We start from the raw sequence: 27,462 nt of genomic DNA on the forward strand, positions 1-27,462 counted from the left end.
ACGAATGGGCCGCTCGTCGAGAGATTCGTATGGGATGAAGGAATATATCTGAAACGCACAGTCTCATGTATCTACCACCCTCACTATCCCGCCACCCCCACCAATCTCATCCCCACCTCTGTTCCTCTATTCACCACCCACCATTGACTCCTGATACATTCTACTGAGTCTCTTCCTCGAATTGGTAATTGGCTTTATTTTCGATATATCAGAAATAATAGATATATATATATACTCGTTATGTAATAAAATGTTTGATAAATAATATTTAGACTTTATATTTAAAAAACAAAGAAATAGATTTAATCACGTTAATTTTGTTTGTCGAAGTTTGTTAATCGAAGGAAAAAATAAATAAATGAAAGATAATTAGAAAATACGAATTTTTTTTTTTTTTTTTTTTCTTTTAGAACAAGGACGATACGGTGTGGTCAATGATACTAAAGATTTTGAAAGAAACTATATTGGGATATATATCTCTTTTTTGTCTTCTTCTTTTTAAGGACAAATAAAATACAAAATATAAAAAGATAGAAATTTTTTAATAGAACGAGATATCGCGAAAAGGGTCGATCCTTCTTTTTGTTTCGTTCTAAATAAAAACTATACGATGGTAAAGAGTGAAAAGCTCTCTTTTTCTCTTTAAAGAGAAAAAAGAGAAAACGAGAATACCCTCGCAAACCAATAATATATAGAAATATTCTTAGCTCGCCCCGAAAATGTAAATATATCATCAATAGATGACGTATCTTAGCTTTTTCTAGATCGCAAAAGAAGATTAAAGTAGGGCGCTTTAAAAATATTTTTTGATGAATATCAATGGTAAATCGATGAAACAGAATATCCGTATTAAAGTTCGTATTAGGAATTATTTATTAAAAAATATTAACGTCGATTTTCCATTGCTGGAAAAAATAAATAATATTTCATTCGTAGACGCAATAAACTAGAATAATCCTTTCCTTTATCTAGATACCATCATAGTAACGAATAAACGCATAACACCTAACGATAAGAAACATAATACCTTATGATAACAAACTCGATAATAATGATGTTTATGAAAACAAATAAAAATAATCGAATAATCAAAGATATGAAACAATCCAAATAATCCTATTCTATATCTTGGTCATATATTTTCTCAACGATAAAAATGATATTCAACATTTTTCTCCCATTCTTTTCGATTGTAATTAAAAGTATAAATTTAAAAAAATATTTTTATACGCTTACATGAAACCGTTATCGTGATAAAAATAAAAATAATAATAATAATAATAATAATAGACGATACCTTTGACATAAAACACTTGTACGATAAAAACCAAACACATATATCAATATATATTTTTAGAAAAGCTGCAGGACGAATCACTGCAGGAATAGTATCATCGAAAAGATAAAATATACGTTTGTTAAATAATCCTCGACATTATTCATTGATCCTCTTATATGGAAAACAATCTATATCTATATCTTGAACGGTATCAAATCGAGAATCGAAAGTATCCGAAATAGTTAATTTTTCTTTATATATGTATGTATATATATATATATATACACACGAAAAAAATATTATACAAAAGAAATATGTTCATAAATTTCTACCGATATTTTCAAATGCAATATCTTTGAAATAGAAATTTGAACGAGACTATCAGAACGATCGTAAAAAATCACGAAGTAGAAAAGCGCCAAGAGAGCAATTAAATTTTCACATCACCCAATGAGAAAGAAAGAGAGAAAGAAAAAGCGACAGAGAAGAGAAAGAGAAAAAAAGAGAGAGAGAGAGAGGCGTCTTAAAGCACCTTGTTAAAGCTCTCTCTCTCTTTCTCTTTCTCTCTCTCTCTCTCTCTCTCTCTCTCTCTCTCTCTCTCTCTCTCTCTCTCTCTCTCTCTCTCTCTCTCTATTTCTCTCTCACTCTCTCACTCTCTCACTCTCTTCTACTCCTTCGATCGTGAAACGAGCTTCGTATCGACGGAGACAAGCGGAAACGCACGATCGATCTGAACTTATACGAACGAGTGTTGGTAACAGAGTCCTCCCTACGAAATTGCGTATATCTATCTGTCTCCGTCTCTCTAACACACATGAACAAATTTATCTATACCTTTAAATACATTATATATACACTCACTCACTCACACATCCACCCACACACACGCACAATAATATATCCATCCACAAAATAATTGATCTAATATATTGAGATCTACCTATCGAAAAAAAAGAAAAAAAAGCAACAAACGAACAAAAAAGAAATTAAACAAAAAGAAGATAAAATCCTTATCCGACTTTTTTTTAGATCTCAATCAAGAATCGACAAAATTTTTCTCAAATTAGTTTCGATTAAACGCGTGAATAAAAGGAAGAAAGAGAATCGAAATGAAACAAGAAAAAACGTTAAAAAAAGGAAAGGACAGCGAGAACAAAATAAAGAAAAAGAGAAACAGAGAGAGAGAGAGAGAGAGAGACAGACAAACAGACGTACAGACAGACAGAAGTTAGAAGACGTCTGGCCTTCTAATGTGACCGATGATAGGGTCAGGACACGGGGTCGTCGCTCGCAGGTGAGTCCTGGAGAGAGCAGTGGTTCTCAATATCGAGTCCTTCGGTGCAAGGGATCGATCGTTCACCACTCCCCTCTCTCTCTCTCTCTCTCGCTCTCTCTTTAGTCCTCTATCTCTATCTTTCTTTCTATAGCTAACGTATATATGAACGTCTTCCTCTCTCTCTCTCTCTCTCTCTCTCTCTCTCTCTCTCTCTCTCTCTCTCTCTCTCTCTCTCTCTCTCTCTCTCTCTCTCTCTCTCTCTCTCTCTCTCTCTCTCTCTCTCTCTCTCTCTCTCTCTGTCTCTCTCTCTTGTTCTCTCTTTTAACTGTCCATCAGAATTTTCGTGGCTGAAGAAGAGAGACATTTTCAGGACAACCGATTTTCACTCGCGTCTTTCTTCTTCAAACTTTACAACTTCGACACGTTTTCTCTCTCTCTCTCTCTCTCTCTCTCTCTCTCTCTCTCTCTCTCTCTCTCTCTCTCTCTCTCTCTCTCTCTCTTATTCAGTTACCATCTATCTACCTATCTATCTATCTATGTATCTATTTTTATCACTGCACCATAGATCAGTTAAGTATTTTTATTTTAGAACGTGGACGATTAAGAACGGCAACTTCCACTACCATTTTACCGGAAAAGAGAATTTCGCTTTTGAGATAGAAGATGCCCTATTCGCGTTAAAGGTTTGATGACTTTTAATCGAGTTTTCATTCCCTTTCTCCCTCCTCATCCTCCCATACCTTTCCCTCACTCATTCCTCATAAACTAAACCCGAAGTTTCATAACGTTCGATCTTCTCGAGAATTCGATATCCAACGAGAAATAAACGGCAAGCAGGACTTACCTCTTCGATCGATTTTATTCTTTTTTTTTTGTTTTAGAAAAAAAGGAAAGATAAAAATAATTCTTATCTAACATTTAGAGACAAAGTATAGTTTATTTATATTTTTTTTTTTTTAGTATTTAATTTTGTAATTTTAGTACTAAATTTTTGAATTTAATATATAAATAACTAAAGTTTAGTATATATTTTTTTTTTGTTTGCTATCGTTCAACGTTTAACGAGACAACAAATCGATCGAAAAAGGAATAACGATCGATGATCCATCCATTCGTTCGATTAATTTCATCGTTACGTTACATCGTTCGTTAATTACATTAAAATAATTGATAATAATAAGCGTGAATTCGCGCGGATGGATAATGTTGTGGATTTTGGTTGATAAAAAATTTGGGATAAAAGGAAAACAACGAAAAGAAGAAGAAAAAGAAAAAAAAAGGAAAGAGATAGGTGGAATAGGACGATCAAATGCGATATACGAAGTCTTCGCGTGAAAATTGCGAAAGGTTAGGTGAGAAGAGAGTACCGGCCATGGATGAATTAAGGTTCGATTGATTTTAAACGTGGACTATCCTTCCCTGGCCTCGTTGACCTGCGCTTTACGAATCCCTACTCGTTCGAACGACGATTAAAATCGACCAAGTAAAATCGCTTTTTGTACTTAACTACTTAATAACGATTACATCACATTAAATAAATAACGTTAATTGGAGTGTTAATTTCGTCAGGGCTTCTGATACGACATCACGTTTCTCAAATCTAATCCTGAAATTTGTCGATAACGATCTACATAAATCGTACGTATGCGTTAAATGAAATTTATACAAATAAGAAATAGATAAATTCAATAAAATTCAATGAAAAATATTTCATTAATTTCTAGAAGGAATTAACTCCTCCTTCGATTATCATATTAAACTGCGCCTTCTTTTCCTTGTTTTCTTTCTTCATTTTTTATTTCCTTTTGCTTTTAATTATTTTCATTATTAGATACTTAGCGGGATAAGTTACAACACTATTTTCTTCGTAGATAATTTATTAGTACTTTTTTCTTTTTTTATGTATCCATCTCTTTCCTAACCATTTCAGTAATTAACTTCATCAAAGTTTCTAACGATCTACGCTATTATTATTATTATCATCATTATTATTATTATTATAACAATTAGAGATCGATAAAAAGAAGAAAAGAGAAAAAGAGAAAGGAAAAACGTATATTCGGCGGATTTACAACGATTTATATACAGCAAATCTTTGCTCTTAGGTGTTAAATAAACGTAACAAATCAATCTTGAATGTATCTACTAAATGATAGAGAATCCTATTATTGTAACTAATATTACTCGTAGACTTGCAACTGCATTGTAATTCGAGGGAATGCTATCATAGCATGCGGTTCGCTAGTTAACGTCAATACAGAAATGTCAGAACCACAAGCGATACTATCTCGAAATACGGTAGTAGTAGACCGTCCTAGAAGATCGATCGTTCGGTCATCCTGTACTCATAGACAAACGAACCTACGAACGTAGCTAAACTCACTTCTAAACCAACCGTGATATTTCCCCATTTCTATTATTATGCAATCATTTATCGAGCGATAAAACAATTTTCAAGCGTTTCAACCAAACTAAAGCTTTGATTTGAAAAATAATCCTTATCGCAGATTAGCTAATAAATAATTAATCTCAAAAAACTCGCTTTGCTAATTTTAGATCAGAATTAAAAAAAAAAAAAAGGAAAAAAACAGAAGCAGCGCTATCTCGAAAAGATTAACTTTTAATTTTGGACAATCCCGTCGTTATGAAATACAATCGATCAATGAGATCTATTTCTTTCACAGCCAATTAAACGAAGATCGATAATCCACATATTATCGTCAAACGAAATTTCTTTTTTCGTTTCGAATCATCCTCACAAACTGACCGTCCTTTTTCTAACTCTTATCGATCATACAGCATACCTCAATGAGATCTATCGAGAGACTACTTGTCGATCATGATATTGGGGAAAACCTAATCACTTGAGACAGTATTTGACAACAATGCTAATCAATTCCAATTGTAATTATTGACACTTTGTTGAAATAAAAAAGAGAATTGTAACATACACGGATAATCGAATAAAAGAACGAACGAAATGAAATTTTCCTTTTCTTCGATATTCTCTCTAACAACAATTTCGCTTATATATCTTGACTTATTTATCTCGAAATCGCTTCGTTTAGAACGAACAATTATAGATACTTATATTATTCTTTTCTTACTACGGATGATTAAAAAAAGAAAAAAAAAGATTGCAAAGTAAAAATATATTTCTTTTGTATATCAACGCGTGTACGTATTGCAATAATGAAAACAAAAAATATGCGATCCCTTTGTGTATCGATGCGTGTATATATTATAAAAAAAGGAATGTGATTGAAAACAAAAAAATAAAGAAACGATACAATCAAAAATATTTCGACATTAAATGCACGCAATCTTTCCAATTAACGAGCTCGAATAAAAAATCCATTAAAATAAAAAAATAAAAATAAAAAAAAATAAAAAGAATCTTTCGGATTTGTATTATAAAAGAAATCATTTTTAATACAATAAATATAAAATCTGTATTATAAGCCATCGGTAAGCCCTTCTGTTTATTTAGATGGTGTATACAAAATAAAAAACTTGTCTCGAAATCACAATAATGATAAAAAAGTCATCGTTTTTTTATCAAGAGATAATTAATAATCTAATAATCCGAGATAGTCACGGTCAATCGCTATATGACATATGGTTTGATCCGTTTAAGTCGATTATTATCGATATCTATCTAATCTATTAAGAACAAAGAAAAGGTTGCACGATCTTCGATCCACGGAGGTGGATAGTGTGATCGATCATGCTATATAAATTCGTTGCTCTCGATCATTTCGGTAGACAGCCGTCTTCATCGGTGCACGTAAGGAAGTTCTAATCATGGCAATCAGAGGTTTATTAATTCTTGGCCTAATCGTCGCCTGTTATGGTAAGTTTTAATAAAAATTAAAGACGATAGTCTCTACGTGTGTGCATATATATATTTATGTATATGGTATGGTGTATAACACAAAAGAAAAAAATTATTTTCGTCTCTCTTTCTCTTTCTCTATCGATGACAAAGATAAAAGTCTCTTTCCTTTTTTACAGTCAACTTATTTCTTCCCTTCTTTTTTTTTTTATTGTTCTTCGCAAAAAGTCTATAGAAAAAGGAAAAAAGAAGGAAAGAAAAAGAAAAAAGAAAAGAAAAGAAAAGAAAAATAGGTCGCCTGAATGTTTTTCAATATCAAACGATTCCAGGATACTTTGATCTTTCTACCTTCCTTTCTTTCCTGTATTTTTATCTTTTTTCTTTCTTACACTTAAAAACCTTACGACGTAGCTCTTTTCCATCGTTTAAAAAAGATGAATATTTCAGTAGAAAAAAAAATCCTATCTTCCGCGAGTTCTCAGACAGTTTTGAGGATGTTAGTAGTAATACGTGTATATAGAGTAAGATATTTATGTCTAAATCCTATGTGATATAAAGTGTGATATAAAGAAGACGTTGTATATAAATCTATATTTCAAGACTAATACTAAATAATATACGATATAAAATATCCACACACACACATATATATATGTAATTAAATTTTTGTTTCATTCATACTGTAATTTAAAAGATATCGTACGAAATGGTTAATGAAATTGAAATTAATTCTTCATTCTGAACATTTCTATAGGCGCAACAGTGCCATTTCTAGAGCCAAGAATCGTAAATGGGGTGGACGCAAAGCCAGGAGAAATTCCATACCAGGTTAGCGATATAAATATTTTTATATAAAAAACGAAAAATAATAATAATAATAATATGTTTCATAAAACCACCACGATTCTCTCCTTTTAATTCGCATAAACTCTGCCGCACAAATAATTTTCATTCGTCGTGGTTTTATTTACCATTTATCCAAATTTCAATCGTGACTCTTCAAAAAGCTTGAAATTAAGCTCTTATAAATGAGCCAACGTCATAATGCGTTAAAAAAAAAAAGAAAAAAAAAGGAGAAAAAATATGTTAAACGACAAGAAAGAAAAAAAAAAGAAAAAAAAGAAACGTCAAACAAGAAAATAGAGAGAAAGTTTTATTTGCGTTTAAGAATGTTCTTTGATCGTTTCTTTCAGATCTCTCTTCAAATGAAACTATCGAACTTCCATTTCTGCGGTGGTTCAATTCTCAACAAGAACTACGTCATTACTGCTGCTCATTGTGTCCTCACGTAAGCGTTTCTAAACGAGCTTTTCATTTGAAAAATTTTTTTTTATGTATTCTCTCTCTTTATCTCTTTCATTCACTTTCTCTCACGCTCACTTTTTTCCCGTCTCTTTCGTTCTCTCCGCAGTAAATCAAAAAATAACATCCAAGTGGTCGCCGGTACAAACTATTTGAACGATGAGAAATCTTCTATTCACAACGTTAAGAATATCATCATACACGAAAATTACAGTCCTTCGGATTCTTGGAAGAACGATATCGCATTATTGGAGGTGAGCAAATATATTGTACATGAAAGAAATAAAGAAAACAAAAAGAAACAGCGAAAGAAAAACTATCGTAGAAAACGATTATGCACTTTAAAGGTATAGAAAAATATCATAATAATCTAATATTATCTTCTAGGTAGTTGAACCTTTCTCCGAAACTAAATTGATATCTTTTATCAACCTACCAACATCTCACGACGTTATCAATGCCAATGATAGGGCCGTTATCTCTGGATGGGGTAGACTTTGGGTACGTTTCATCATAACAAACATCTAAGTCCTTTCTCACGTTATAATCTAATCGCATATAAAAATTCTACTTTTTTTTTTCTTTTTCGTTATTCTTTTTTTCGCTTCAATTAAACAGCAAAACGGTGCCACGACCAAGAAATTGCAACGTGCACAAATTTACATCGCCGATCAGACTTACTGCCGAAATATGTACAGCAAGATGAATTATAACATCCATGATTCTCATATTTGTGCTTATGATCCGGAATCTCCTAGAGGATCTTGCCACGTAAGTTATTTATTTAGTTCTATTCGCGTAAAATAATTCGAATCGTTCTAATTCATTTCTTAACAATTCAAATTAACAGAATTTAATGCAACGAATATAACGAATAAATTCGATATAAAAGAAATTATATATTATTAATAAATTTTATTAATAACGTATAATATATATTATAATTTTATATATTAAACATATCATCTAGAAAATTTTTTGCAAGATCAATATAACAAACTCTAACAACGTACGCGTTATTATATATAACGAATAAATATAATGACGTGGTAGAATATTGAAGTAATAATTTAACTTCATTCAAATGTTACCCGAATTATTGGGACAAAAACGAGAAGAAATTATCGCGCTTCTTGAAAAAAAAAAAAAAAGAAAAAATGATTAAAGATAGACATCAAAGTCTTCCTTTTTTTGTGTACGTATTTAGGGTGATTCTGGTGGCCCCTTGACCGTTAATGGGAAACTCGTTGGTCTGGTCTCATGGGCTAAAGCTTGCGCCCTTACCGACTACCCTACGGTTTACACTCGTGTCTCCGAGTTCAAGGACTGGATCAAGACTCACACAGAAGCTTAAATTCAAGTTCAACGTACAATAATAATCGATGATTTTACGACGAGTCACATATCAACGTGACACATAATAATAATAACAATAATATTTATTAATATAGCTAACACTACTGTCTAATCTATTTCTAATCGGACAATACCGATAATTTTAATTCGGTGCTTTAAGTAATAAACATGGATCAATAAACGATCTGTTAAATTGCAATCTAATTTCCATTATTATTCTTCTTCCTCTTTCCTCCTTATGAGATCTTTACGAAAAAAGAAATCAAAAAAAAAAAAAGAGAAAGAGAGAAAATTAAAACAAAACATTAATTACAAATAATAAAAATTTCAAGTATTACATTATATTACGATAAAACGAAAAATTTGACGAATAAAATCGACTCACTAGAAACACTATGAAAAGGAAAGGGGATAGAAGAACAAAAAAAAAATTAAGGAAACGAAGAGAGAAAAAAAAAGAATAGACGTAAAGACAAATGTTACGTCCTAAAAATGTTTCCTTTTTTTAAATACTGTATTACGGCCAACTATATTATTTTTATGTAGTTAACGATAACCAACCCTTCGCTGTTTATCCTGTCATATAATTCTTAATAACAATTCATTTTTCTCGGAGTAGCGGAGAGAAAAAAAATTAAAGAAATGTTATACGCGATATTCCGGTACAAAACAACGGGGATCTTGTTTGACGAGAGAGAGAGAGAGAGAGAGAGAGAGAGAGAGAGAGAGAGAGAGAAAGAAAGAAAGAAAGAAAGAAAGAGAGAAAGAAACAGTCGATAACAGCTTGAAACTCATGATTTTAAATTAATGATTCCAGTATATCAATCAAATAAAATTACGATGTTTTTGAGGGTGGTATAACTTTACAATGTTATTATGTGATATATACATATATGTGTGTGTGTGTGTGTATATATATATGAGACGTCTGTTAGGGATCAGGAATCTTGGTGCAATGACCTGCGATCATGGATGCTGCTACTCTCGCCTCATAATAAATTCCACAGATTCATCTCATATTCCCTTGTATATACACACACACACATACACACATACACATGTATATATATGTATGTATGTATGTATATTTACATATATGTTAAACTAATCTATGTAAAGGCATTGCTTTGACATATGTTCAATAGAATCCCTCGTCACGTCCTGATCCATCTTTTTAACATATTTTAATTACTATCAGTAATTACCTCTCGTACCGAGAACACGAGAGTTGCCGTTGCACTTCGTTATCGATCGTACTGTGCTAACACAGTATTTACTATATATTCTCTCTGTCTCTCTCTCTCTCTCTCTCTCTCTCTCTCTCTCTCTCTCTCTCTCTCTCTCTCTCTCTCTCTCTCTCTCTCTCTCTCTCTCTTTCTCTCTCTCTACCATCTTTTCAACTTCAAGTCTCATGATTACATACGTTTCGTTAAATTCACTGACGACTTAGTTAAATAATATAAATCTTGATTCATGTGAATACAACTAATAAATATTAATCTTAAAATAAGATAGTTAATTTTCTCTAAATTAACTGATTCTCTTTCTCTCTCTCTCTCTCTCTCTCTCTCTCTCTCTCTCTCTCTCTCTCTCTCTCTCTCTCTCTCTCTCTCTCTCTCTCTCTCTCTCTCTCTTTCTGTCTTTCTCAGACATTTCTAATTACATCCCTTAATTCACGTAAAACCAAATTACATATATACATATACACATACATATGTCTATGTAATAGAAACGAAATTGAATTCATTCTAGCGCGCATATATGTTCTTACCAAGTTGTGATATATCACAAAATGTCGCATCTCTAAACGCAACACAGTACTGAAAGAGAACGTCGCAAAATTTACTAACACGAGTAGACATAGCTCCGAGCCCTAAACGCATCTCGTTTGGAAAATAATATCGCTATCGCGAGTTATGTTCCAGAAAGCGAGCGAGACGAATAAAGATAGCACTTGGAAAAAAGGAGAGTCGTTCTAACGATATCAATGATGATATTTTATTCGTCTTCTTGTATCTTATATTTTTCTTTTTAACACGACGTTATTAATCTATCTTTTTCTCGATAAATTTTCAATATCAAATGGAATAAATAAAGAGTATGATATTATAGTATAGTACTAAAAAATATATATATATCAATGAAAATAAATAAACATTTCCATACGATATATAATAAAAATATAAATGTATATATATATATCCCTGTTTCTATCCCTCTGTGCATACAAAGGAAAAAAGAAAGAAAGAAAGAAAGAAAAAAAAAACAAGAAAAACAAAAGAAAAAAAACAATCTTTCTTTATTTATTTTTATTGATCTCCTTAAAAAAAATCTTACCATCCTAAAAGGAAAATATTTCGATAAATATTGAATAAATCCGTTATGAGAGAATGATACTGATGACAAAAACAAGTCGTCGACGAAAAAAAAAATCAAAACAATGTATACAATTTCGGTTGGACGCACTCTCAAAATTGCACGTGTGATACACGTGCAAGGAAAAAAAAAAGGTTAACGGGGGTAGCCAGGGCAATAGTAGGGGATGGTGGTAAAGGGATAGATGGCACAAAGAGAATTTTATTTATTCAACGACACTGGAGAAATACGAAAGCGAAAATCGAGCGGTGAGCATGAACAAAGTGCCCAGCGGTTCTTCCGCTTACGCGGAAAAAAGGTGAACGGGAAAAAAGCAAGAGAGAGAAAGAGAGAGAGAGACAGAGAAAGAAAAAAAAGAAAAGTAAAGAAAAAAAAAAAGAGAGAGAGAGAGAGAGAGAGAGAAAGAGAAAGAGAAAGGAGCAAGGTAATTCGCGTTCTTTGTTAATAAATAATACCTTAAGAGGAGACGTGCACTCGCGCGAGAATGCTTTCAACGAGAGAGTACCACGCGAAATAATACGACGAACCGCAAGAGGTCACTTCGTCTAATGATCCTCTTCTTCAAAGTTAAAAAAAAGTTTGAAAAAAAAAAAAAATGTCAACGTCCTCCAGAGATATAAAATTATTTTTCTTAGCCTCTTTTTTTTTTCACTCTCCTCTAATTTTTTTTTCTTTTTTTTTTCTTTTTTTTTTTACTTTCTCTCGCCGCCACATACGTGATACGCATTACACGAATAGAATGAAAATGAATCAAATGAATCGAGGATTAAAGAAATGAAAAGGAAGAATATCTTATATAAAAGAAAAAAGGGAGATATCAAAGCAGATTTTTTCTTCTCGCAAAAAGTGTTTTCATAGAATTGAGAATAGTATCTTCTTTTAATTTGAAAAATAGTTCGAAAATGTTCCGGTGATGTACAATTATTTTTCTTTATCTTCTCTTTTTTCTTTTTTTACTTTTTGTCGTCGTATGCGTATTACGGGAATTAACTGAACACGAGTCAAATGAATCATAATAGTAGAAAATTTTTATTAAAAAAAAAAAAAAAGAAAGAAAGAAAGAACAGAAAAAAAGAAAGAACAGAAAAAAAGAAAGAAGCCCGACTAAACGAACACTTGAACGTAGACATATCCCAGTTCTTCTTTTCCTATTTTTTTTTTTTTTTATTCGAGGTCACCGTTTCTACAAGAGCTTCGTTATCCGACCAGTACGAGAATGCAAAAAAGTTGGATGAAAAGAATAATTGTAGTAATGGAAAAAAAAAGAAAAACACACACACACACACACACAAAATACAAATTTTCGATGAAATCGATGGAGTTGCAATTTGCGAAAATCGTAGAGAAGGTCAAGGTTCCTTTTACTATTTGTGAAAGGATGAAAAACAAAAATAAAAAGAAAAAAATAAAAAGAAAAAATATACAAAATACATTACATACATATCGCGTAAAGTTTCGATAGGAAACAACGATTCGATTCGATTCGATTCGATTCGATTCGATTCGATTCGATTCGATTCGATGGGATGAGATGGGACTCTAACGGGTCAGCTGGTAGCAAGAAAGATCAATACAACACTATGCTTTCGTGCGCGATGTTCACGTGTTGCTCTCGTTTCCGGTGACACTCGACGGCCCGGAAAGGATCGACGAACACTTTGATGTTAACCTTAGAGAGGAACTAGTTCGAGTACTTTCATCATTTTTAATTATTGAAAAATAAAGAGAGAAGAGAAATGAAAATAATTCTTGAAATTTTGTTCATTTTGAACGATGTATTTGTATTTTCTTTTTATTCATTTATTTATCCCTCTCCGTTGTTTGTTTGTCTTCTCATTAAAATCTACAATAAGATTGTAAAATCCAATTAGATAACGAGATAAATACTAACGGAAGTAAAAAAAAAAAAAGATTTTTTTTTTCGAGCGTCTGGCCTGCCAACATTTCTACGCTTTTTATTTTTTTTATCTTTCTTTTTTTTTTTTATTTATTTATTTTTAATTTGTCGCTGATTGTATCTACCCCGTTAGAAATCTGTTTTTTTCTTTTTATTCTTTTTATTTTTTCGTTTTTCATTGTCAAGATAAAATCCATAAAGTTAGTACGCAGTTGCATAACAAGGTAGACGTACCGATGGGAACAAAATTAAAACGAAAAAGAAAAATTCGTTTTTTCTTTTTCTTTTTCGAACGTCTGGCCTGCGAAAATTTTTTTTCATCGCTTTTTATTTATTTATATGTTTTTTTTTTTTTCTTTTTTATTTATCACCGGTCGTATCTGTCCTTGTTAGGAGGCTAACTACGAGAGCGTGCAAATTTTATTGCTGAAGGAGTATATCACATTTTTCAGACAAAAAATGACGACTGGTCTATGTGAATATTTTTTTATATTTTTTTTTTATTTCTCTCTCTCTCTCTCTCTCTCTCTCTCTCTCTCTCTCTCTCTCTCTCTCTCTCTCTCTCTCTCTCTCTCTCTCTCTATCTCTTTTTCTTTTCCCCTGAGAAAGACTTGCTACTTGAAATATTGAAACGAAACAATATCAATTCGAGTTGTGAATTCCCTTGCGTTTCCTACGAGCCATGACACAAAGGGAACGAAGTGATTTTAATGTCGACTAAAAGACGAGTTACTCTATTCTCATCTGTGAATTATAAAGGAACATTCATTTCGAGTGAGATCGTAAAGGACATATTACGTAAAAGACTTATGTGCTTCATGAGAATGTAAAAAAGAAAAAGAAAAAGATAACATCAATAAAAACAACAACGACGACAATGCAAACTTGTATTTTTCTCAATTGCATCGTCAAAAGCAATCATCACTTCGCCCTCATCCCTGTCTCCACCCCCATATCTCGCAACCCTCTTCTATCCAGGCTCTTGTCAAGGAAACAAAGTTCCACCGAGTGAATTTAACCCTTTGAACTGTGAGAACTGTACGAGTTTTACAATATAACCATTCTCCGAGTAATTACAAGCAAATGAGCGAATAGTAACGTGATAAAATACGAAGACCAGACATAAATTAACAAAGCTACAACCACGCTTACGCTATCATCTACTTTAACGTAGAATCCTAAACGTTACATAATGTATGTACTTATTTAGGCGTATATATATATGTATATGTATATGTATATATATATGTGTGTGTACGTGTGTACATTTATATTACAGCAGATTGTCGAGACTAAAGTATGACATAAATGTAGTACGTTGTTCGTACGTTTCGTATTCAAAGGATTAACGACGACGAAAATGGACGACAAATCGACTACGACAAATTCTATTGTCATAGGGCCACGATAAAACCTTTCTCTGGCATTCACTCGGAAAAGAGATGATTATTATTCGCCGAAAAATGAAAGACGAAAATTAAACTGACCGAAAATTTTTTGACGAACGAAAAAAGAAAAAGAAAAAATATTCCATCGTGTCGATCGACGATGACAAATATAGGCTAAAGTGGAAAAAGAGAGAAATTTTCAAATGATTTTCACCCAGTTACCAATATTACGCTTATTCGTATTTTCGAGACTTTTCGATTTTTGTTTTTTTAGAATAATCAGATTTTTTTTCGGATTGCGAAATTAACTAAAGTCAAAAAACTTTTGGCCAGTCTTAAGAAAACTTTTCGGTTCACCTTGTATAAGGAGGAGATAATTAGAAGAAAGTTTCTTTCGGCAATTATTTAACAAATGATTAATGAATGTAACGTAAACTTTAGAACAAAAGAGAAAGAGAGAAAGGGAGAAAGAGATGGAGATAGAAAGAGACAGATAAATGAAAATAAGGGAAAAGTTGAAAGAAAGAAAGAAAGAAAGAAAGATAGAAAGAAATAACGTGCGATGATACCGTCTTCAACTTTAATCTCTCGAGCTATTTCCCGGTGTGAAATTTCGACGAGAGATAATGACAACGAAAGAGAGAGAGAGAGAGAGAGAGAGAGAGAGAGAGAGAACGAGAAACTTCAAGTTAGAAAATAGAAAGAGAAAGAGAAAAAAGAGAAGAGAAGAAGAAAAAAGAGAACGATCCTTGAAAGTGGATGATAGTCGCTCGTTAGCAAAGAGATCGATCGAAAAATATCAAGTCGAAATCGAACGATGTTAAAAAGCGAGAAAAAGAAAGAGAATCAAAGTTCTATTACATTTCAAACGATATCATGAAACAAAAAAAGCTGATAATGAGCGTTTAAGGAAATGATAAGAGAGAAAAAAAAATTTTAAGAGTAAAAAAGAGTAAGAATAAAAAGATCAGGAAGAAAAATATACTAAAGGGAAATAGAGAAAGAAAAGAACAGGAAAAAATGAGCGAAAGAGGAAGAGAGATAGAGAAAGAGAGAAAAGAAAATATTTCATTTGAAATAACGTCGAGGTTGACCTCAAATCGAATGTGTTATCCTTTCGTGGTCGAGAAAATCGAGCGAGTTTCCGTTTATCGAACGTGCTTAAAGTGCGAACGAAAATTAGATAGATAGATAGATAGATAGATAGATAGATAGATAGATAGAGAGATAGATAGAGAGAGAGTGAGAGAGAGAGAGAGAAAGAGTGAGAAAGAGAGATAGTGGATTCGATTAGGACACCCTGCAACCGAGTCGACTTATGCAAACGACTCTTGCTGGATTTACCGGTCATGCGAAATCACTACCATCCCCCTTTTCACCCCCTTTCACTCACCCCCATTTACAAGGCAGGGTGTCTGCTATCGACAGATCCTCGCACGATAAGCGGCTCATCTTGGGAAACAAATAGGGGGAGTGTGTAAAAAGTGTATGTGTGTGTATATGTATATATATATGTATATGTGTACGTATGTCTGTGTTTATGCGTTTCTCTGTATATGTCTACTAAACGTTGCTTAGCCAAGTATTTGTGTCTGCTGTTTAGTATCTTCGTAAAGTGTGAATGAAAATCGTTTAACTATTAATGGAATCCTTAAGACGACGAGATTAACTTTCTAACAAATGTTCTTTAATTCGTCTTGAAAAAAAAGAGAAGAAAAGTAAAAAAAGAAATAATTCTTTAAATTAATCAGACGATTCGTAATGAGTTGAACGTGATTGAATAAAAAAAAGGGGGGAGAAACGAAGGAAACGAGATAAAAGAAATATAGAAAAAGGAAAATAGTGAACGCTTTTAAAGTTCTTTTGCTAAATGTGAAACGAGGAACGATCTAACTTTAAACGACAAGTTTGCAGTAATCCGACGTTTAAAAGAGCCACGTTAACACGAATCAAAGTATCAAAAGGGTAAGGTACGAACGAAAAGGAAGAAGCGAAAACCCCGTTGAGGAAAGATATGACACTCGAAAGCGCACGTTCGACCGCGAGATCTCGATGCAACGAGTGAGAAAAAGAGAAGAGAGAGAGAGAGAGAGAGAGAGAGAGATGTGCGCTTTCTACCGCAAAGAACTGCCGCCGCGCTTATGCTCATAGGCGTGGAACACGAAAATAGGGAAAAAAAATTCTTTGAAATCGTAAAATATTATTCACGTAGAATCCCTCTTCTTTTTCCTCTTTCGAATTAAAAGTAAAAAACTTTTCATTTCGCGATTGTTTCGAATCACCTTCCGCGCGACACCTAATCTTTAATTAAAAATTTAATTTAATTTAATTTAATTTAATTTAATTTAATTTTAAAGATGAATTAAATTGGATCGATAAAAAAATAAAAAATTATTTCTTTTTGTCTTCTTTTTAATTAGATCACCGTAAAAATTAAAACCGAAGAAAAGATTTCTCTTAGTAAAAAAAGAAAAAAGAGAGAGAGAGAAAGAGAGAGAGAGGATAAAATAATTGGCAGAGAATTATATTTTTTCGATCAAAATTTCTACGCTCTTGTGCATTGAAAAGAAATAATCGTCAGGGCCCTTTTTTCTCTCTTTGTTTCTATATAGATAGATATTCTCAGTCCCATTCCTTTTATAAACGAATTAGAGAAAAGAAGATCGACAAAATTCGATAAAAGCAAGGTAACAAATGACGACAAAGAGGCCGTCTTTTTTTTTCTCATTGTATGTCAATAAAAAAAGATGAAAAGAAATATATATATATACATATATATATATACTTATATATAGTTAGACAGAGAGAGAAAAAAAGAAAAATCTTTAAATATACTTTTCCATAAGGTTCTCGTGAATTTCTCGATTCTATAATGTGCAACCACCTTATTCTCTCCCCCACACTCTTATATTTACATTGCAAATGAAATTTCATTTCCACTTTCCATCCCTCTAAGTGGTCAGCGACTGACTTAATATCGATGTTTTCTATCCTTTTTCATTCTTCTTCTTTTATCTTGACAAGCAGTGTTCTCTCTTTCTCTCTCCCTCTCTCTCACTGTCTATCTCTTTCTATCTCGTTCAACAATACTCCTCTTTTTATTCCTATCTCCTTCTTCGAAGGACGCGATGCGTGGGCGTTCATCGTTACCGAGGCAGACAAAGATAGAAAAAGATCGGGGAAGGAAGTAAGGGGTGACTTTCGTCGAGAAGACGAAAATAGGCCAGCACGAATCTTCCCATCGATTTGCGATGTCTCGTATTGTTAGACCTTTCAAAGTATATATGCTTGGATCTATTTCTCTCGTGTATACAACGTGATTTTCTTTCATCCTTTATCCTTACTTTTCTTTTCAGCTGCATTTTACTAGCCACTGCAAGACTTTTCTAAACTAACATATATATACACACACACATGTATGTATGTATGTATGTATGTATGTATGTATGTATGTATGTATGTATGTATGTATGTATGTATGTATGTATGTATGTAATGTTTGTGTGTATGTATATATATATGTTATACGATTCTAATCTTATTTTATTTTTCTGCTCGTCCTTGCCCTATATCGTATTTTTTCCCCATACGCTATCTTTCCTTACAACAATGATCGTTGAATAGCATGAAATTCAAATTAAAATGTTCATTTTCACTAGCTTAACGTTCGTTCGCCTATTCCCTTTGAGAATCGCCATCTTTCTCTTTCCGCCTTATATTAAACATTTCATAACCGTTCTCTACGAAATAACCGAAGAACGACTTTATCTTTAGATTAAAGCGTGCTAATACCTTAAAGTAATGCTGCACGTCGTTATTTTAGTAGAAATAGCAAGCTGAACCATGAAATTCTATTATCATAGCATCGAAATTCTAATTTCGATCGTTTAATGAGACTGAGAATAACGAGGTTCATATAACCCGACTAGTTTTGTTTCAAAGAGAAATACTTCAAAAGCAGATTTTCTATTTTCTTCTTCTTCTTCTTCTTCTCCTTCTCTTTTTTTCTCTCTTCTTTTTTCTTTACTCCATCATATTTTCTCTCGTAAAAGATTCTAAGAAAAATTCTTATATATTCTGTACTCTATCTCTTTTCCTTTCAAAATTGTTCTGAAAAGGTTTGCGTCTTCTCTCAAAGTACACACAAGTTTATATAACATTCATGCGATTATGAAGGTAAGAAAACGAAATGAAATATTATTTGGATTAATCGTGCGCAAGATATTCCTGCATTTATATTCTTACACCAATTTACATATTTTTGTCGTTGAGTACTATTTTATGTTCAACTATGTCATCACACGACTGCATAAAAAATAGTTTAACGATATGTCTTATCTTTGTAGATAAAATAATTTATATAATACTTAACCTAAATAAGATTTTACAAAAAATGTATGCAAAAGAAATATATAATTGGAATATCGTATTGGATTAAACCTAATATATCTGTAAACTGAATGATCATTGTAAAGTCTCTTACTCCTTAACGTTCCAGATTATATATGGAAATACATTATGATAATAATTCCATCGGTTTGCTGATGTAAACAAATAATAATCATTAGAGATACAGAAATACCACCTGTCGGATATGTTGTACGATATTCTAACAAAATAATTCAACATATGAAATACACGAGTACGCAAGAGATGAAAAGATAAATTGGATGGTTTAATATTCATGGATCTTGTCCATCAAAAGACAAAGAAGATAACACGCACTTGAAATATGTTGTTATATATGATCTATATAACAACATATTATATATACACATATAAATATGTAACTAACACAAGAGTCAATATGTTCAGAAAGTCTATAAATTCATAGCATACACCGTTCGTTATCTTAACACTGAATATTGTAGAAAATTAATTAACGTTGGCGTGCCGTTGCATGTGATAATTAATTAAGATGAACCATTTCCCTGTCTGAGATGGAAGAACGGGCCAAGAACAAAAAGCACTCTATGTATGAGTGAGTGAGTGAGTGAACGATGCTAACGGCAAAATCATTTACCCATTTTGCCTTTAAAACCGTAGAAGTTAACCAAGCAGACGCACGCACACGCACGCACGCACACGCACGCACGCACACACGCACACACACACACGTACGTACGTACGTACACACGTGCTCGTTACAAAACTAAATTCGCTTACCGAAATTCCTCGAAGAAAATTTTTCTGTGCGTACCTTCTCTTTGTCTCTCTCTCTCTCTCTCTCTCTCTCTCTCTCTCTCTCTCTTTCTTTCTCTTTCTCTCTCCCTCTCTCTCGTCTTTGCCGTTTAATCCTCACTTTATTTTTCCGAGTAAGAAAATAAAGATGAACTTTGGTACCTCTTTTCGCCAATCTTGAATATCTTCTTCGAAATGCATATGTAAAGTACTTACTTATTTACCATTAGAAACTTCTCGACATCACTTTAATCACGTACGCTTCTTTAAAACGCACGCACGTATATGAATACACACACACATACACATATATATATATACGAAAAAGAAACCGTTAAAAAGAAACTTTAATCGAACTTAAGAGATAAAACGCTTCCGAACGCGAACTAATATATACGTCTTACTGAGACGAACTAATGCGTCTTCTCGTCCTTTTCCACTCGTATAATATACAAAATAAACTTTACTCGATGACGTAGCAACGAAAACAAAGAGACCGAGAAGAAGAGATGGAAACACGTAGCACGCGAACAACATACGTATGTCCTTTACGATGCTCACTATACCGATTGAATGCGCGCCAAAACAAACGACGACGGTGATCGATTAACGTCGTTCACCTTTTCCCGCCCGTAAATCACGCTACGCCGATGGTGGCAGCACTGTATTCTCCATTTTTTCTTCCCGCGGGAAAAATTGAACGACCGAGCGTAATAAAAATAATTTATTACGAAATTATTAAACGAAAAGGAAAAATATTCCTCGATAAAAATAAACGTACAACGTCGATTACGAAGTATTATTAAATCGAAGGAATATATTTTGTAAAAGGCAAATAAAGCGAGTAATTAACAGCGTTAATCGACACATTCTTCTCTCTTTCTCTTTCTCATTGCCTGTCTATCAGCAGGTGTTTCTTTCTGTCTTTTTCCCTCTCATTAAGCACCCTTCAAGCACAAGTGTCTATCTGGACGCGATAGTTGCATCGTTTCTGCATTTGGATGCATACAACAAAACCGCATATCCGCGGAGCTTTTCCGTGTTTCGCGTATACAAAAGAGAGAGACAGAAAAAGAGATATGCAGAGAGAGAAAGAGAGAGAAAGAGATAGAGGGAACGAATACACATGTATTATACGAGAAAGAAGACATTCTCTATCGCGTGGATGAGTTAGTCGAGAGCTACACATACTCTTTGAAATGGCAAAACAATCGACGTTATTCTCTGTGCTTTCAACATCCAACTGACACAGCTCGTTCCCACAGAGTTCCGCGGTATTTCCGCCTTGCCTTCCAACCAAACGGATGCAATCGTGCGAAAGAGTAAAACGTATTCGACTAATTCTACCTGCATATATTGCATATCATACATACATATATATGTATATATATATGTGTGTTATGTATGCATATACGTACAATATAATATCATTGTACGTAATAATAGCCAGAAGAGATATCGAGCTTCATTCTCACGGTTATATTTTTCCAATCAAAACCATCCCCTATTGCGTTTATACAATCGACCTATAAAACGATTTTAAATGGATTTAACGATAATGATCGAGATAAAAAGGAATAAGATTTATGGTGGTCGCCTGTATTAATAATTAATTATTGTTATAAAATGATAATAAATATTAAAAAGATAATCGTGTTATTGATGTTCTTATTTTTTATTGTTATTATTATTATTGTTATAAATGAGACATATTTTATATAATCATTAAATTCTAACCTGTTTATATATACCAATAAACTGTTGAATCTTTTAGTATCAATAATTAAAACATCCAGATTAATCATTCTTTAAAAATAATAATAACTATTAAAAAAAATCATATTATTATTATTATTATTATTATTATAAATAATAAATTCTGTATATTTATTATATCATTAGATTTAATGTTAATAATTAAAAGCGCAATTGGATGAAATTATAATTGAAAATAAAAAAAAAACTCGATCAATTATAAATTCGTCTCACGAAATATGGAAACCGACAAAAAGCTTTTTTCTACATTTTTCCAATCCTAAATGCATACGTGTTTAAAGCCATCGAAAAGCTCACACAAGCGAAACTCGATTCTCCATTGACGATCAATTCGACACATGTCCATACATTTCCTTCTATTTCTCTACTTCTTTATACTCCTTTCTCTTTTTCACCTTTCTTTATTCCTTCGCTTCTTTCAAGGGAGCTTCGCACAAAACAACAAATCCATACGCAAATATACTATGTTTATTCTCTCGTTTTCCTAAGTAACTTCGACTTTTACTATCCAAATTCTAAACTCACTAATTAGATTTTGTAAATTTGCGGAAGAAAAAAAGAAAAAGAAAAGAATTTTCACTTAATCTTATGTAATTTATATTACGAGTAAAATATTCCTACTTACGTACTAAATATATTGTATGTGTAACTATTCGTTACGTAAATATGTCTACATAGGCGTAATATATATATATATATATATACATACACACATATACGAATACGAAATATACATAATAAAATGAGATTAAAAATAAATTTCTCTTCGTACAATGGCTTAAAAAAGAAATTAAATTAATTAAAAATTAGTTAAAAAAAAAAAAGAAGGAAGATTTTATAACAAGATTTTTCCATAATCAAGTTGCTCCACTTATTCCAACATGATTTTGGCTAAATCAGCTGGTATCTCGACGGTGATCGATTTTAATTGAAAAGAAAAAAGGAAAAAAATTTCTCCCGGGATTTTAAATAGTAAGTAATAAATGAAAAATGAAAAAAAGGAAAAAAGAAGATAAAGGAAGAACGAGAAAAGATTTAAAAAAAGAAAAAGAAAGGAAATCGATTATTGTGGCTATCTAAACGAGCAAGTTTCAAGAAATAATTGGCCTCTGCAATTATTCATAGCACACAAAATTATCTACGCTTGGAGGATCATGCTTTTTAATCGATTACACTGCTTGTAAAAGGGATGGTTGAAAGGATCAGCTTAAAGTGAGAAAATATTGGACGATTTCAATACCGGTGGTCTAACGATATATTTAAGTTAGTATCGACTAACAACCAACATTATAACTCGCAGGGGACGACGTTTATTAAATCTTTTGGGCACGTGAGATTAAAATTACGAATGAATATTCGACGTATGTCTTATACGATAGTGTTGGATACGTTATATTAAAATACGAATAGAAGAGATATCAATTTTCTCGTATTTAAAAATCATTGAATTTCCAATGCGATGTATAAATAATAATTCTGAATATAATTGCTATCTTCTCTTCCTTCTCTATAAAAAAAAAAGCGAATAAAAAACAAAACGTGATTCAATATTAAAAAAAGAAAAGAGGATTAATTAACAAAAAAAAAAAAAAAAAAATGCGAGATAGAATCGTCCATCTCTGACATAAAATATCTATTCTAGGAAAAATAGAAGAAAAAAAAAGAGAAAGAAAAAATATCCAAGATATTCTCAAGGACGTAGCCGATAAAATTGTTTCGTGATACAAAATGGTCAATGTTATGTAGTAGTAAGCGTAGAGAATATATATATATTTCCAGACATTTATGAGGGGTTAAAGGAAGTTAGTTGGTTCAAGAATGTCCTTCTTCGATCGTGAGTCACAGACGGTGATTCATCGAATCAGTGGAAACGTAAACACACGTGTATTATAAGAACATAAAAACATATGTATGAGTGAACGTGGAAAACGAGTTATATTCACCGTCTCTGTATTCGGTATATATCATATATATATATATAAAATGTATATACATGTACATATGTATATACATATATAGATAAAGAAAAAAAAAAAGAAAAGCAACATAAGTATAACATAGCTTGGCAAGAGACAAAAGATTACACATGTATTCGTGTAACATAGCTTGCACACATACATACACATATATGTATATATATATATACCCGTAGTTTCTTTCATAGAAGAAACGATTGTTGGGTACAATGAACGAAGCGCTTGAAACAGCTGATCGTATAGCGATAGCATATAGCTCCGACTATTACAAATATTCTACCTTCCAGAAAGCATCATCTCTAGAATCTCTATTTTTGGAAATAAAACAAGAAATATATTTGTAGTCTAACTAAGAAAACGTGAATCATATTTATTACGTTATAAAACGATTATAATGACGAAGTCACGATCGAACAAAGTTTCTAGATAATTTTATGCAGTAAAAAATAAAAATAAAAAAATAAAAAAAAAAAATCAATGACCAGTTTCGACGATTAAACTACGACCTGCGACAAAGATAGAAGTTGTTTTTATTCGTCGTGAAATTTTTTTCGTCGAAGAAAAACCAACGTGATATTCGCTATCAGACTTTAGCTATTTACTATAATCTTTCACCATTCATCAACGATATATCCTCGATCCATTGGAACGATCTATAGAAACGATCTATAGAGAAACTTGGAACGATAACTCTAAGAACGTATCGTATATCAAATAAAGAATTTTCCAAGTTACCTGGAAAACGTTGTATTGGTTCACGATCAACCTATTCCAAAGATAATCTTTTAGAGTGCGTTATATACTTGGACAAAGTTTCTACGACCAACCACCAACAGCTGGCATTTGACAGTGACAGAAAAGGAATAAAGAGAAAATCAATAAAAGCGCACCGGAGAAAGGGCAAAAAGAAAAGGAAAAAAAAAAAAAACACACAATGAACTGAAAAAAGAATTCTCAAAGTTATATCAAGTTAATTAGATCTCTCATAATCGGATAGAGCGATCAACGTCAAGGTATTATATAAAATTGATTTAATATCATCTTACGTTAATTATTTTAATACGTACATATATGTATTTATGTGTACGTATCTGCTCTAACTGTAATCACAATTGATTGTTATCTTATATATATATATCGATCTTTTAAATCGTCCAACGTTAATCATTTTTTAAGTGAAATTTATATATGTATATATCATTTTATATATATATCATAATATCGATCTTTTAAATCGTCCAAAGTTAATAATTTTTTAAGTGAAATTTATATATATATATATCATAATATTTTTTAAATCATCCAACATAAATCGCTTTTGAAGAATATAAACTCATGCAAAAATGATACAAAGCAAGAAGTATTTAAAATCAAACCTGTTTCTTCAACGGCGTAGCATATTCATCTCTGCTTCTCTCGAACCTTTCAAACTTGAAACTATTACTCCTGTACAGTTCGTTATCACTCTGTTGTCTTCTACAGAGTCTTCTGGTGAATGCCCGTGGCCGGCATGGCGCACATTCGGAGGCGAGCTCCCAGTGCAAGTGCAACATCGCGAGCTCGGCCGTGCATCTGGCCATCGCGCAACCAGCACGTCTAACACGGTATTTAACTCGTTTGATACGGCCTTCGGTTTGTGGTTTATGAGAGCACGGTCGAGTTCCAGCGACGCTATCTTCGTCGTCCTCGTCAACGTTTTCCGTGGTTTTTCCACATTCGCAGGTTGCGCGAGTAGCCGTTGCTGTACGGCGTGTCGTGATCATCATCATCCTTGGCTCATGGGAGCAAGGCCTTGATTGCTCGTCGCAGTCGCACTCGCACGGCGCCTCGCCGCCGTCTGTACGATTCTGCTCGACAACTGAGCTCGATGATCTCTCTTGTTGTTGTGACGTTCCTACGGTTATCGATTGTTGCTGTTGCTGTTGTTGTTGTTGACTTATTTGATTCGAGGAACCAGCCAAAGGAGACGAAGTCCCTAAACGACGTTGTTGCTGTTGTTGTTGAGAGACAGTACCACTGGCTGTATGTCGACAAGGTCTCTCTGTACATTCGCATCTGAAAATAAAGCAAATTTTATTTTATTTGTATATATATATATATTATTTAATAAGAATCTTAATAGAATTCTATAGAGTTATTGTGAAAAAGAGTACGAGACGAGAGTCAACCCTATCACGTTCCCTATCAATCTCAATTTTAAAAACACCATTAACGAAAACACTTCGATCGTCATAAAAAATTTGCCAAAATATATCATGTATCAGTTTACGTATCATTAGCATAGAATGTCGATATGCGCGCACATACACACAAGCGATAGAGGGAGAAAACACCCGCGCGCATGTACATGCTCCTAAATATATGCGTATATGTACACACACACACAGTATACACGCTCGACAGGTCCTTTAAGCTGCTTCACGCTCGAAACGAGCGAGACAAAATTTCGGATTTCAACCCTCAACATGCCGGATATATCTTCATGGTCTGATGCACGCACACACTTGCGTATTCCTCCCTTGAACGTGAAGCTCTACGAGTTTTATAAAGGTCTCATTACGACAATGAGTACTCTTATTGTCTTTAAGACAACTTTTGTTCGAATATTCCAAGACTATACATTCTTTCTTCGAAAAAATCAGTCAAATGTAAGAACGAAACTATCGGGTACACCATAATTATCAAAAATATTCCCGTATCGACCAGGAGAGATCTCGAGAATACAGCAGCTGATCGGGAACAGTCCTTAAAACGTACCATTGACGTTCTTACGCGCGAAATCAATTTCTACAAATTTATTAAAGCCAGCAGTATCCTTCGATATTTACCTTAAATTTGTACGAATAAACGGAAGAAATGAAAAATAATTAACTGTATCTAAAATGACAGAATATTATGCACGTAGACAATTAAAATTACAAGTAATATCGAACTAGGAATTTTTGTAACGATACGAACGTTTAAAAAAGAAATATGATTTCAAAGAAAATAATACATTGATTAAGGATGTACAAAGAAATACACACATACGTACACACATACATATATATATATATATATATATATATATATTTATTCTCACCTTCTGACCCTCCGCGAAGATCCAGCAGCGCGGGGTAGGTGCGAACAAGATTGCAACTCGTTTGGACAGTCGCAGTTGCCTACTACCGGTTGCTGTTGTTGTTGTCTCGTACGACGAACTCTTATTAATACCGGATGTACCGGACACGGTTGCACTTGACAAGCACATACTATCGTTTGTGGACCTCGTGATCTTCGAGATCCACTGGCACCACGCTTCGCGCGTTGGTCCACGTGCAACTGACATGGTTGCACGGGGCAGCCGCAGCGTCCTACGCCACTGCGACGCCCGACACCTTGTACGCGTCTCCAAACCCGCTCCATTCAACGACCGGCGTGCGACTGACAATCTTACGCCCCATACCATTCGCTCGGAACCATTTCGGCTAACTTCGGTAAGTTTCGGTTAACGTTCGTGTCCTCGTCGAACTCGACGTCGTGGGGTAGGGATGATACCAGAGCTGGACGAGCTGTCAAACTCGTCACAGCTGTTCGATCACGGGAGAGCTCGTTTTTCTTTTTCTTTTACTCTCTTTCTCTCTCTCTCGTTTTTCGTCATATAACGATCCGAGGACCTAATAAAATCGTATTTATAAACGCACCGAAGAAACGAGAAATCTTCGTTTATAATATCTTTGTAGAATCTTCACAATTCTTTTTCTTGTATTCTTTATCGATGTACGTATAGAAAATAATTGCGTATGTATATTTTTACTTTTTAAACTACGTGTCTATGTAT

At 33.0% G+C, this 27,462-nt stretch overlaps 2 protein-coding genes across 2 annotated transcripts in view; one reads left to right on the top strand and one right to left on the bottom strand.

Moving 5' to 3' along the window:
- Positions 1 to 27,192, bottom strand: part of LOC127065127 (putative mediator of RNA polymerase II transcription subunit 26) — a 172,054-nt gene extending 144,862 nt beyond the window's left edge. The window contains exons 1-2 of the mRNA XM_050997057.1: positions 26,725 to 27,192; positions 25,019 to 25,697 (exon numbers count right to left, since the gene is read on the bottom strand). Of these exons, the coding sequence (XP_050853014.1) occupies positions 25,019 to 25,697; positions 26,725 to 27,047 (1,002 nt within the window). The 5' untranslated portion in view covers positions 27,048 to 27,192. The remainder of the gene's footprint in view (positions 1 to 25,018; positions 25,698 to 26,724) is intronic.
- LOC127065133 (chymotrypsin-2-like) lies at positions 6,253 to 9,247 on the top strand. Its single transcript, XM_050997070.1, has 7 exons — positions 6,253 to 6,408; positions 7,145 to 7,218; positions 7,584 to 7,678; positions 7,802 to 7,946; positions 8,080 to 8,193; positions 8,311 to 8,463; positions 8,900 to 9,247. Exons 1-7 carry the CDS (start codon positions 6,360 to 6,362, stop codon positions 9,044 to 9,046), a joined length of 777 nt encoding a protein of 258 aa, XP_050853027.1. The 5' UTR covers positions 6,253 to 6,359; the 3' UTR covers positions 9,047 to 9,247.
- Positions 27,193 to 27,462: the final 270 nt, after the last annotated feature.

Source organism: Vespula vulgaris, chromosome 7 (genome assembly GCF_905475345.1).
Source record: "Vespula vulgaris chromosome 7, iyVesVulg1.1, whole genome shotgun sequence".
NCBI lineage: Eukaryota > Metazoa > Arthropoda > Insecta > Hymenoptera > Vespidae > Vespula > Vespula vulgaris.

Bases quoted from the DNA above. Each gene is read 5' to 3' on its own strand.
- LOC127065133 (XM_050997070.1), top strand. From the start codon at position 6,360: ATGGCAATCAGAGGTTTATTAATTCTTGGCCTAATCGTCGCCTGTTAT. The intron at 6,409-7,144 runs GTAAGTTTTAAT...ACATTTCTATAG, and splicing joins CCTAATCGTCGCCTGTTATG to GCGCAACAGTGCCATTTCTA. The intron at 7,219-7,583 runs GTTAGCGATATA...CGTTTCTTTCAG, and splicing joins CAGGAGAAATTCCATACCAG to ATCTCTCTTCAAATGAAACT.